General features: G+C 44.7%; 1 protein-coding gene across 6 annotated transcripts in view; it reads left to right on the top strand.

Moving 5' to 3' along the window:
- ENTREP2 (endosomal transmembrane epsin interactor 2) overlaps window positions 1-12,031 on the top strand; it is a 314,260-nt gene that overhangs the window by 150,985 nt on the left and 151,244 nt on the right. For all 6 annotated transcript variants that reach the window (XM_053273181.1, XM_053273176.1, XM_053273177.1 and 3 more), the window contains exon 2: window positions 4,125-4,181. Coding sequence is in view for 2 of the 6 variants with exons in the window: in XM_053273176.1 (XP_053129151.1) it covers window positions 4,125-4,181 (57 nt within the window). In the remaining 4 variants the exon portion in view is untranslated. The remainder of the gene's footprint in view (window positions 1-4,124; window positions 4,182-12,031) is intronic.

Genomic DNA, 12,031 nt, shown 5'->3' on the forward strand with positions numbered 1-12,031 from the left:
GTTAGAACTTTAGATACCCATGGACATGAGAGTGCGTTCCATTTTCTTTACAACAGCCCTTCAAGGAATTAGAAGTGGAGGGGGAAGTGAGAGAAGGAAGCTCCCTCCCCCCCAGCCCACAACATGATTTACAACACTGTAATACCCGTTATCGTGTTCAGGCTGCTTTTTAAGTATGACCTTACAGTTTCAGTCAGAGCACTTATTTAATTGAGAGTATGTAGCCGCCATGCCTTCTGCTGATCTCGCTCACCCTGTCATTTCCCTTCCCTGAGAGCAGTTCTGCATTACAGGATTATCAACCCTGGGACAGTTATCGTAACAGTAATAATAGGCTCTCCTAGCTATGTGAGCAAATTTAATTAACTGCAAAGAGAAATTCTCTGCTCTTCTTGGACTTGGCTGTCATCCAGAAATCTGCATTAATGCCGTAACATTTTGGTAATAAGGGATCGCGAGCGCAGAAGATGCAGCAGGCACTGCGGAGTGTCGGCTATGCATAGGCGTGCACGGAAATGTGGTGTTTTTTTAAATCAGTGATGGTATTCAGAGGTGACTTTAATGCACTTTGCCTCTTGCTTAAGCTCTTTCCCCCTCTGAGCCTTGCTTTGCGTTAGTGCCACAGCTTCTGTATATGGCTATTACAGCTCTTAGAAACCGATGAATGTAGAAGAGTGGGGAAATGTTGTTTCCAGCATCCATTTTATTGGCTAAAATTCATACATGTTTTCAAATGTAGGTATTGCTGAAAGAGTGAAATGTGCAGTGCTTCAGAGCAGGAAGGGAATGTTTTGTAGAACAGAAGCCTCTAATATGCCTGTTCTTTGTAAAACGTCTGGTAAAAATAGGATAGGTAGCCTTTTTGAATCTTGGCATGTTTCCATATCAAATGCTTCTAAACAAGCATTTATTTTCTAGCAGGACACCATTAATAGGACCTGCCGTGTCTGGTTTGCCAAGCTGCTTAAGCAATAGTAACCAAAAAGGGGGGGGGGGGGACGGTCAATTTATCCTGGTTAGCTTCAGTTAGATACTTGCTGTCGTGTTGGATTCTCCCATCGTCCTTCTGTGAGTGCACATGTGCTCAGGCCCAGTGATATGGGAGCCACTTGTCATGTGATCCCAGTTCCTGGGGCACATGTGAGTTCATTTATTTATTTACTATTTTTTTTAATTTGTAGACCGCCCCAACTTTCCATCTCTGGGTGGCTTACAACAGCATAAAAGATTGAGAATGAAAACCTTGAAATATTTTTTTAAATGCATGAATTCAAGTTTGTGCATGAATTCAGCAGCATGGCCAGTCAAATGAGTCTTTTCCATCCAATCATGTGGGATGCTGATAGAATATATATATTTTGGAGCTTTAAAAATATTTTTTATGTTATGTGAAATGGAGAAGAAAATGGAAGTAGGAAAAAATCATACATGCTGGGATCCAAAGTACCACAAAAGTAATGCTCCATGCACTTTGGATTCTAGCCCGTTCGTATAGCCTGTCTATCCTCATTCCTTTCATCCCCCCCACCCATTATAAACTGAAACTGATTTTGGACTTTAATCCAAACTCCAAAGATCCAATTGGAACTGTTGTAGGAGGAGTTGGAAAGGGAAGCTTTTGGTATATTTCTAATACTCTGGATTGTTGTCTGCTTGAGAACATCATGAGAATAGGCTTTGGTTCGGACCCTGGGGAAAGATTGTCTTCTGTGGATATAATGCATCAAAGTGAAGATCACAAAATACAAGAAGGCATGCATGCCTCTGCCCCAAGGAGCTTACATGGGAGAACAACAGAGGAATCTGCTTTTATTTCAGTTCAGTGTACCATGGCTTAGTTGCAGTTGGATCTGGAGATTAACAGATTGTGCCAAAGGCTTATTGGAGAAGATGGATTTTGAGGAGGGGTTTGAAGGGAGAGAGGTAGCTTTAGGAATGTCTCAGGATATCAGAGAATTTGAAGTCTTGGTAGGCTTGGAAGGCAAGAAAAAGGTACTTGAAAGACAGGAAGCAGTGAAGGGGTTTAAGGAGGAATATCAGATGGTCCGAGCAATGAGAGAAGTGATTGGTTTTGGCATCAGTGTTTTGGATGCAGGTGAGGGGACCAAGGTGAGACAAGGGAAAACCAGAAAGGAGAAGGTGTCAGTAGCCAAGTCAAGAGATGACCAAGGTGTGAATCAGGGTTTCCTAATGGGGATAGAGAGGAAGAGGTGCATTCTTGCCGTGTCGTAAAGGGAAAAGTGGCGTGTCTTCACAACAGACTGACTATGGAGAGAAAAGGAGAGATAAGTCAAAAAGTACTCCAAGGCTTCATGCCTGGTCAGTGGGGTGGATGGTGCATGCGAGGTTAATGAGATTGGTCAGATACTCTGGGTTTGAGATGATTTTGAAACAGCCAAGCAGAAATATCAGGCAGGCAATTGGAGATGTGGGGTTGGATGGAAAATGAAAATTCTGGGGAGAGACTGTAGCTTAGTGGTAGAGCATGATCCATTCAGGAAGTATCGGATCCAATCCCTGGCATCTTGAAGTCGATCTTGAAAATATCTCTCTCTGAAAAGATAAAGAGTGTGGGCAATACTGACCTAGTGGACCAACGTATTTACTATTACCCCTGTTAACTTGGCAAAGAGGCTCCTTTTAACATGGTGGTTCTCTTTATTTACCAGGGGGAGACAGTAACTAGCCCTATCCACCCCCAGCACAGTACCTCTAGTGACTGTTGCTGGTGTTTATTTTTAGATTGTGGGCCCTTCAGGGACAGGGATCCATCTTATTTGTTTGTTATTTCTCTTTGTAAACCACCCAGAGCCATTTTTGGAAGGGCGCTATAGAAATTGAATAAATACATACAATAATATTATTTGTTTAGGATGTGCTGCTTGAGACATCACAAGGTACCACAATTAAAGTTTGGTTCCATGTGATGTCCTTGAGTTTTGTGAGCAGACACTGATCTCTCCTCTGCCCCCACAACCCTCCAAGGAATTTTCTTTCAATTTAGGTTAGAAACAAACCAAGATTGGTGGTGATATCTGAACCAAGCAATTGTGGTTTATCCTTGCCAATTTCCTTAAAATAAACTAAGATTTAAACCTAAGGTCTGAAGTGGGTTTCATGTCTTCATTTGTTTTAGGGAAGCTGGTTAGAATATGGTTTGGTTTGTTGGTTGGTTGGTTGTGACATCTGAACCTTGGTTTGTTTCTAACCTAAAGCATAAATAGAATTCCTTGGAGGCTCACATGGGCAGAAGAGCGGGGAGCATGCATTCCCAAAGCTCTGGGATATCGCACGGAACCAAGATGTACCCTGTAGTTCCACACAATGTCTGAATGGCCCATAGTTTACATAACATTTTTGAACTAAAGTGGGGGTTCCCAACCTTGAGTCCTCAGATATTGTTGAACTGATTAAGTGCTGTCAAGTTGGTGTTGACTCTTAGCGACCACATAGATAGATTCTCTCCAGGATGATCTGTCTTCCACTTGGCCTTTGAGGTATCTCAGTGATGTATTCATTGCTGACATAATTGAGTCCATCCACCTTGCTGCTGTTCGTCCTCTTCTTCTCTTTCCTTCAACTTGTCCCAGCATTATGGACTTCTCAAGGGAGCTGAGTCTTCGCATAATGTGTCCAAAGTATGATAGTTTGAGTCTGGTCATTTGTGCCTCGAGTGAAAATTCTGGATTGATTTGTTCTATGATTCATTTGTTTGTTTTCCTTGCTGTCCATGGTATCCTTTCCTTGCTGTCCATGGTTGAACTACAGCTCCCATAATCCCCAGCAACAGTAGCCAAGCTTGGAAACGCTTGAACTTCAAAAGTTCATGAAGTGTTTTACATACCATAAGATGTGTTTTACACATCAAAGTGTTTTACAATGAAAAGATGAAACCTATGTCCCAAGGGGTTCCCGCAGTCTAAAAAGAGATTCAAGGAATGACTTGGTATAAGATACTTTCATCTGTTATATACATGCAGAGAGGTATTTGCTCGGTAACATCAGCTTAGAGGTGGTCCCGAAAATTTTTCGAATGTTTTCTTTTAGTTCAAAAGTCATTGCTGGCTTAGGAAATCAAGTTCCCGATGCCCTTTGTGTTAAATATTATTCTGATTTGATTTCAGGTGCTGTTGTCGGGACTGATCGGCGTTGTCTCCTGGAAGAGGCCTCTCTCGCTTGTGGTAAGTAGCTGCTTGCTCATGCTTAAATCAGACAGTGTTGAATCCCCAAGCTGATGTTTCCCGTCGGTAGGAGTCAGGAAATGTTAACTCTGTTCGCTGGTCGGACAAAAAACTTTTACCTGTTGGGCTGTGTTGGTACCTTGCTCACCAGGTTTTTTTTCACTCGTCACAGACAAGTAGACGAGTGGATTTTCTGAGCCCTGCCAGTCAGTCAACTTTCACCAGCATTAGGCGCCAATCAGAGGGGGATTGAATTAATTGCTTATTTGTGAACTTCTGGTTTTGATAAAAATTCTCTGCCTAGCAGGGGTTCTCAAACTTGGGTCCTCGGGTGTTGCTGAACTGCAACGGGGCTGCACAACTTTGGCCCTCCAGCTGCTGTTGGATGACAGCTGCTCTCATCCCCAACCACAGTGGCCAGTAGTCTGGGACGATGGGCTTTGTAGTCCAACATCTGCTGGAGGGCCAGAGTTGTGCGGTCCCAGACTACAACATCATCTGCAGACCCAGGTTTGAGAAACTTTATCCGGTATCCTTTAACTGGCATCATTCAGGCAACTCAGGTGCTTATTGCTTTCTCATAGGGTTCTGCACTTCACTTATATTCCCTTACAGAAAATGTCTATATGAGGCATGAGAAGAGTTTGCTTACATTGTTAAAACAGTCCTCTCTGAATCAGTCCTCTCTGAATCAGCTCTGTTTACATTGTTAATAAAGAGGGCGTAGAACTTGGTACTTCAGGCAAAGGCAGTCTGTAGTTGGCAAGAGTTGTGAGATGAGAATCTCCAGGCTGGCTCTGGCCTGTTGAGACTAGGAGGCCTCCTTTCTTGGCTGGTGCCACTGGTCTCCTTGTAGTTCCCTCCTCTGGCCAGAACTGGATGGGGGCCCACAGGCTGAATTTCTGCTGGACTCCTCTGGGCACCAACTCAAGTACCCCTGTGGCTCCTTGATAGGTCTTTCCGGGGGCAAGCACTTGAACAGTTTTTAAAGAACAGCTGGCCAGTTCACACAGTCAACATCAAGGAAGGAGAATTTACCTTACCCTAACATAGGAGTTGCCCACGCTCCTGTTTGTCAATTGTGAATCAGTTAAAAACAAAGTTGAAGGCTGGGGGCTTGATTGTGAGCTAAGCCCCAGCTGAGCAGGATGAGCATGCCCTACTCAGATTCTGTCCCCAGCTTCAGAACAAGGTGGGCAAGAAAATTGTCCTACCCAGCTGGGGCTTCGCTCATGATCAAGCTCCCTGCTTCCAAGCTTGTTTTTAACCAACATACACTCCAGGAAATGGGAGCATGCGTTGCTCCAGGATTAGGGTAGAGGCTCCTTCTTACCTAATGTCGATCAGGTGAACTGCTCTTCTGTACAGATGTTTCCTTTATTATATGAATACTTAACTAGTATAGCTCACTTTTTTGGGGAAGTGTTCAAAATGCTTTACATCAATTATCTCACGAATCCTTCCAACAGCTCTGTAAGGTCATTCAGTTTTATTGTGCCCGTTTTGCAGAAGGTGTGTGTGTGTGTGTGTGTGTGTGTGTGTGTTGGCAGGTGGAGGAGACAGGTGGGAGAGAATGGCTTGCCCAGGTTCATGGGGGGTGAGAGAGGAGATTTGGAACCAGAGGCTTCTTGTCTGGTGCAGCTTTGTCCTGTAGCTCAAAGACAGCCACCTGAGGCTGAGGATGGTGGGAGTTCTGATCCAGCAACAGCTGTGGAGCCTCATGTTGGCTACTGATGCTGCTGTATTCTGCCAACTCTTTTAACAAGCTCTCATATGTGAGAGCACTCACAGCCTGGCTCCCATGGTTTTTTTGCTGTTTACCTTGAAAGGAAAATTGAAGCCGGTTTGAGTTTCACGTGCTTTGAATATTTTGCACGTTGGTTAATTATGTTTGCGTGTCATCAGAGCTCTTGATCACAAAGGGCACTTATCTAGTGGGAGTTTTTCGTCCACAAACACTTTTGAAATCTTTGGGGGATTGCACCTTCGTTTCAGTAGAACTTGCACAGGAGAACTTCCCATTGGATTGTGCCAAAGGATGTTTCTTTATTGAAGTACTAGTAATTTTAAGCCCGTTAAAATAATGGGCGCTAGTACCTTCCCCCCCCTTTCTTCCTTCTCCCTCTCTCTCGCCCTCCTTTTCTTTCTCCCCCCCTTTTTTCTCTCCCTCTCTTTCCTTTCCCGCCTTTCTTTCCCCTCTTCTCTTTCCCTCTTTCCTTCCTTTCTTCTCTCTCTCCCTCCATTTCTTCCTTCTCCCTCCCTCTCGCCCTCCTTTCCTTCCTTCCTTCTCTCTCCCTCTCCCTCTCTTTCCTTTCCATTGCGTCTTCCACCTCTTCTCACTCCCTTCTTTCTGTTTCTTTCTCTTCTCCTCTTTTCTTCGTTTAACGGGCTCGCTCTTTGGGGCTGGCGGCTCCTCCCTCCCTTTCTCTTTTCTTTTATCCTTCTCCCTCACTCCTTTCTCCTGTTTCTTTCTCCTTCCTTCCTTAGATCTCTCTTTCCTTCTTTCCCTCCCTCCCTCCTTCTTTCTTTTGTCCTTTTTCCTCCCTTCTCTCTCTTTTCTTCCCCTTTTGGGTGGTCAATAGCAGCAATATTTGGGACCAACGGAAGTTCCTAAGAACTCTTCAAAGGCAGCCCTTTAGCATTTGTTTTTAAGCTGTTTGTGGCAATCTGTGTAGGGTTTAAATAAAGGGGGGAGGAGTCTGAATCAGGACCATGGCAAGAGCAAAGAGTAAAGCCTCCTCCCCTATTCTGTGATCCTGATAGCGGGATAGTGGCCAACTGGGGAACCGGGGAAGCCCGCAGTGGGGGAAAGAAGGAAACCACATATTCCCCTTGGTGTTCCCCACCAGCGCTGGGTGTTGGGGGGCATGCCCCCTATGGTTCTGAAGGGAATCAACAGCCATCCCGGTGAGTGGGCAATGACACCCGCTATCCTCCATGGACGTGTCTCCTTCTGTGGGGCTGTTAGGGAAAGGCCCCAGAGACTGGAGACTTTGCTTTCATCAATTCCCCCCCCCCCCTTGAGCAGCAGGGAGCGCAGAAGACACCAGCAACGCTCTCCTCCGTTCTTGCCTGCCTTAAAGATCCACTCCAAGTAGCTGTTGAGTTCCGGGGGGAAGGGAGGGAGGGGGCAGGGGAAGGAGGGGATTCGCTGGGGAGCCTTTGCAGCTGTTCTCTCAGCCGGCCTCTGTGGCGACTACTGCCGCCCCTGACTCCGTGCACGGCCCACAGCAGCAGCACCGCCGCCGCTTCCTTTTGTGAAGAGGCTTGCTCTTAAGGAAACAGCACTTAGCTATGTTCTCCGCGGCTGGCCTTGAGCCGCCGCTGCCGCCTCTGCCTCCCTGCGGCTGCTGGAGCCGCCGCCGCCCTCTGCCTCCCCGTCCAGGTATCCTTCTCCTCTGGCCGCTCTGCCGCCTCGGCCATTCTCCCCCGCCGCCTCTTCCCTGGCTTCTGGTCGTCCAACATGGCCGCCGGGTGCTGGCGGTCGTGTCTCCCTCGATCTGTTCTACGCATGCGCTCCGTGCATGCGTAGAACAGCCGAGGGAGGCACGGACACCAAGCCTTTTATTAGAGAGGATTAGCAATGCTTTAATAGGAGCCTTGATCCCACCTTGGATCATTTCAGCTCCTTTTGAAAGGAAACTGGAATAGACAATTAAAATTAAAATCTCCTTTCTTCATCTTTTTTTGGTAGCAACTTTAAGTGAAGAACATAGCAGTCTGCTGACATCTTTTTAAAACTAGCTTTGTTATGCAAGATGCCAATTAGGAGCTAAATGCCTCTCATTAAGCATGTTCATTAAACAGCCAATGAAAAGATAAGGGGGATTCTTGTCTTTCACACAATTAATTTGGAACAAATGAAATGGTACTGTGAGGAATATCTCTACCAAGGTGTTTATGTACCAAGATTGCAAAGTTAATTGAAATGGATGCTATGTATTAATGAGCTAAATAGAAAGGACACTTTGAAATCCACCGTTCTTGCAAAAGGAAGAACATGCTTCTCCGAAGTCATACCTCCTTCATTATTGCTAAACTGTCTGCATACCTTCCCACTCTCCCTCACATCACACCTTTTCTGCCAAGGTTTTCTGTTAATTGTTGTGCTGTGCTTGAAGGTTGGTAGAGCCAGGCAGTTGTTAATGGCATTCATGTTTGGGTCTTGTTTGCTGGATGTTCAAAAGGCATTTGGTCATTTTTGCTTAAGCCAGGGGTTCTCAAACTTAGTTCCCCAGATGCTGTTGGACTTCAACTCCCATAATCCACAGCCTCAGTGGTGGCCACTGTCCCATAATCCCATCTTCAGCCATTGTGTCTGGGGATTATGGGAGTTGAAGTCCAATCAAATTGGGGGACTCAAATTTGTGAATCCCTGTCTTAAACCAAAGTGGACCAGAGCCTTTGCGGAATAACTTGCTATGTGTCAGCTTGTTGAGCAGAACCTGGTGGCCCCGGAGATGGTTGCTCAAAGGAATGAAGAACCGAAGGGAGAGGAGGTGCTTGACTGCAAATTGGCTACTCCAAGAATTGGGAGTGGAAGCCGGGGAAGGGACTTGATCTTTCGAGAAACAAGTTTGAAAAGCACTTTGAACACTTGGGCAGCGCACTGCACTGCAGAACCCAATGTGCTGCTTAACATTTGGACTGCAGGGTGTGACTAAGAAAAATGACCTCAGTTAAAAAGGTGTCTCCAATTAACTGGGCAGCAGATTGTGGGGAAAGTGATATTTTTTAATACAGGTATTTATAAACACTGAGCTGGCAAGTATTATAGTAGGAGGTATTCCCCCTTCTATCACAGCCACATGCAAATATATGTGAATTTGATTGATTACTCAGATAAAGCTGATATAATTGATTGATTAAGATTTCTTTGGGTATCTGCCCCCATCTTTGAAATATTGCTGATGCTAAGCTGTTCCTAGTATCAGTAAAGTGCAACTGATATTTTACAGTTCATATCGTGGCCAAATATTGTTATATAATATGCCAAATGCGTATAAATGTAGTCTGATTTTATATTATCATCTTCTTATTATTATTATCATTATTATTTTAATATTGTTGTATTGCTGGTCTATGACCGAAATAAAGTTTTTACTTACTTACTTACTTACTTTACAGGCATTGTCTCACATACTGTATTACAATGTATCTTGCATATCCCCCAAATGGATGAAGGGGTCAGACTGGTATCTGACCTTCAAATGGATAATTCTGCTGTAGATGTATATGCTAAGTTAAATTGTGATTTCTCCAGGGAGATAATGTGTGAGGATAGGTGTAGCATCCACCTGAAGATTTAACTTGCAACATAGAATTGTGTCATGGACATGCATATCAACTTTCTCATAACATATTAGTCTTTAGATTAGAAGTTGCATTGCAACGTAGCTTTATTTTCACTCCCTGAAAATTCCTCCGGTCATTGTGGCCAGGGACCATGGGAGTTCTCTTCCAGCAACATCTGGGGCCAAAGATTGGGAATCCCTGTGTTAATGCATTGCTTTGATTTTGTAACACGCAACAGCTGAAAACAGCAACTGTCCTGGAGCACTGGTGGAATGCCCCGATACTACTTTTGGGTTTATGAGGGAAATTATTGAGATTATAGTGAACAATCTGTTACAGAATAGGTTTGTGCAAAGTTTTAGACTGGAAAGAATGAGAGAGAGAGGTATGGTGCAACAGTATTTATGTAGGGAATTGGGTGTACAGGAAGAGAAAAATTGATAAAGGAGGCAATAAAATATTAATTAATAGTGCTAATTTGGAATCTCACAAAGAGGCGTTTTAGCTTAAGGTTCAAATTATTACTGAATCAGCTCAGGGCTGGCTAGAGAAAGGGCCTGAAAAGCAGCTTCAGACTTAAAGAGAAAAGAGAAGGAGGTGAGGAGGTCTAGGAAGATAGGCGATTAGTAATATCCGGTGGTGTGTCTGTCACACTTGCAGGATAGTGTGCATTGGTGGATCTCCTTGCAGGGACAAGTCAGGAAGGCAGAGAAAAAAAGATGCAAGCATGCCACTCACAAGCCAGGAAACTAGGATAGCATCTGGTTCCAAGAAAATCCAAAAGTGGTCTGTTCGCTAGGATCCAATTCTCTAGGTGTGGTGTGTGGTTTGGGTCTGGAGACAAGGAGATGGAATCAAGGCTGGAACAAAAGCTGGAGCTGATGGTATAGCTATAGCAAAAGCACAGCATTTGTTGGTGTTTCGGCTACAAATAGTCAAAATCATGCCTTCAGGCCAAACATGGGTCACACCTCCTTGCTGTTGGGGCTGACATCTGTGGTTGACAAAATAATTCATAGTACTGGATTCTATCACCAGTAGGTGTGATCCTGATGGACAAGAATGTGAAATAGTTTGAACAAATTGTATGGGACGGTTAGGGTTAGGGGAGCTCAGAGCTTACCTGGCACACCAGGAAGGCCTTCCGGGTGTGGAGATGATCTTTTTGATACCAACAACTGTTCCTCCTGGTCCGACTGTTCCTCCTAGTCTATGCCAGGCCATTAGTGCAGTGATAGTGGGGTGAGAGTGCTCAGCCTTATCTGTGTTCCTGTGAAGACAATTAGTGAAACGAATCCTTTATGCCGGAAAGGGATAACTATTCCCATGAGAAATAGTCTCTCTCCTTCACTTGCATCTGCTCAGCCAGCTCCTTCTCTGCATAGAGAGGGGCCATAGGTTCATACCTTGCAGTCGCTTGTTATCCTCACCTTGGGTAATAACTGCCCCATGTTTGCTTGTGCTAAGTGACCAACTTGAGAGCTTTGTCAAATATGGACATGTGCAGAGTTCGCAGTCCTGTGAGCTCCTATCCAGGTTGGAGACTGCAAGCCTGCAGTTCCAAATCGCACAGTAGCCCCCAAACAGGCTGTTCTTGCAACATGTCTTAAACATCGCCTTAAGAGTGTGTGTGTGTGTGTGTGTGTGTGTGTGTGTGTGTGTGTAAATTCTGTTGATGTATGAGCAAACCTTTTTACTATTAATTTTACATGTGGTATGTTTTATTAATATGAAAGCTGTCTTTATGGTTTGTGTGAAATTAGAACAACTTCCTTTCTTGCCTCCACATTGGGCTCCAATGCCATTACCTTTCACCGAGCTCTTTGGCCGGATGCATTCTCTTCAGAGCACCATGCAATTAAGGCTGCCTATCTGGGTCTCTGTAATCAGCCTGTTCAGCATTTTAGCCCTCACTGGGTCTTAGTTGATTGTAATGGAACCTTCAGTTGAATGTAATAATGCATTCAGTTTTACACGCTTAAGTGGGGTTGGAGAGTGAGTAAGCAGGCACAGGTCTGTGTCCCGGAGGCTTTGGGTCTTTATTTATTTATTTTGACATTTTGAATCTCATTTATTTAGCCCCACGGAGGCTCTTGAGGCGGCTTGGCAACACACGTAAAATGCAATATAAAAATGTAAGTGTAATAAAAGAAATTGTGAAACATTTAAAGTTGCACAAGAGCTGGCCAAGACAGAATTAGAAACGGCAGCAACAAACTGTTGGAGAGCTTGGAGGGGAGATGTCTTTATCTGCCTCAGCTGCCGCAGAAGGAGAGCACTGCTGTGATTCATATTGTGTGGAGAGATGGAGTGGAAGTTCTAAGTAAAGTAGTTTACTTAGGAAATCCATCAGGGAGGGAAGTAAGGCCTTGCTGCTAGCTACACACAGGAAGGGAGAAGAAGGAAGTCTCTCTCTCTCTCTCTCTCCAGGTGGGAGAATGAAACCTTTGACTATCAGTCTAACAAAGAGTGGGGGGATCAGAGTAGAGGAAGCCTGGTCAGAGAGGGAATGCCCTTACTGGCTGCCTCTACCCCAGTGCCCCCAGTGGCCAATA

This window comes from Hemicordylus capensis, chromosome 10 (assembly GCF_027244095.1).
Source record: "Hemicordylus capensis ecotype Gifberg chromosome 10, rHemCap1.1.pri, whole genome shotgun sequence".
Lineage (NCBI taxonomy): Eukaryota > Metazoa > Chordata > Lepidosauria > Squamata > Cordylidae > Hemicordylus > Hemicordylus capensis.